This window comes from Sphaeroforma arctica, assembly GCF_001186125.1.
Source record: "Sphaeroforma arctica JP610 unplaced genomic scaffold supercont1.10807, whole genome shotgun sequence".
Classification (NCBI taxonomy): Eukaryota; class Ichthyosporea; order Ichthyophonida; genus Sphaeroforma; species Sphaeroforma arctica.
The window spans coordinates 1-655 of NW_014029751.1; the positions used below are offsets into that span (position 1 = coordinate 1).

Sequence of the window (655 nt, forward strand, 5' to 3'; positions counted from 1 at the left end):
TATGTTTATAAAACCGACTGTTGTCGAATCAAATAGCCGGGTCAATTACTTGCAGCATCATAAATTTTGCATTTAGCACGATTTATTCCATAAACCCTCTCCACAAGAATTCGAACACCAAACAACACATACAATTTGTGGCCCGCGCCCGAAACCGTTGTCTCTCAAGGAATTGTCAGCCTCGTCCGATTTCTTTTTCTCAAACACGCAGTGAAAGGTCTTCACATCTCCTTTGTGGTCATCTATATCACTCAACGCCAGGTAGTTGGCGGCTTCGGTCAAGTCGCGGTCGTCTACGTGATCGATGTAGACGTTATCTACTACGCGCCGGAAATGATCGGCCGATACGTCCAGCCTACACTCACCTGAGGCCAAAGTGCAGACTTGTGGGAGGGTGAGAATGGCCCTCAGATACGCTCAGACAAATAGGAATGCATGCCCAAGTGAGGAAGCAGAGACACTAAAGTCAGGTGGACAAAGCATGTCGAAAAAAAACACGTTGGTATACAACACCGGGTACGGCTGTGCGGATCATTCGTCTGGGCGTCCATGCGAGTGCTTTCATCGATAACGAGCCGCTATAAGACACAACACCATTCCATAGCATAACTGCACACTTCAGAGGACAAACACACACGACAGCGGATGCCTGCAC

The 655-nt window shown here is 48.1% G+C and overlaps 1 protein-coding gene across 1 annotated transcript; it reads right to left on the reverse strand.

The window, feature by feature from the left end:
• Positions 1 to 72: 72 nt before the first annotated feature.
• SARC_17449 (hypothetical protein) lies at positions 73 to 365 on the reverse strand (the record flags this gene model as incomplete). Its single annotated transcript, XM_014288454.1, has 1 exon — positions 73 to 365. A coding segment is annotated over one exon (293 nt), but the record flags the coding sequence as incomplete, so codon positions are not given.
• Between the last annotated feature and the right edge of the window lie 290 nt (positions 366 to 655).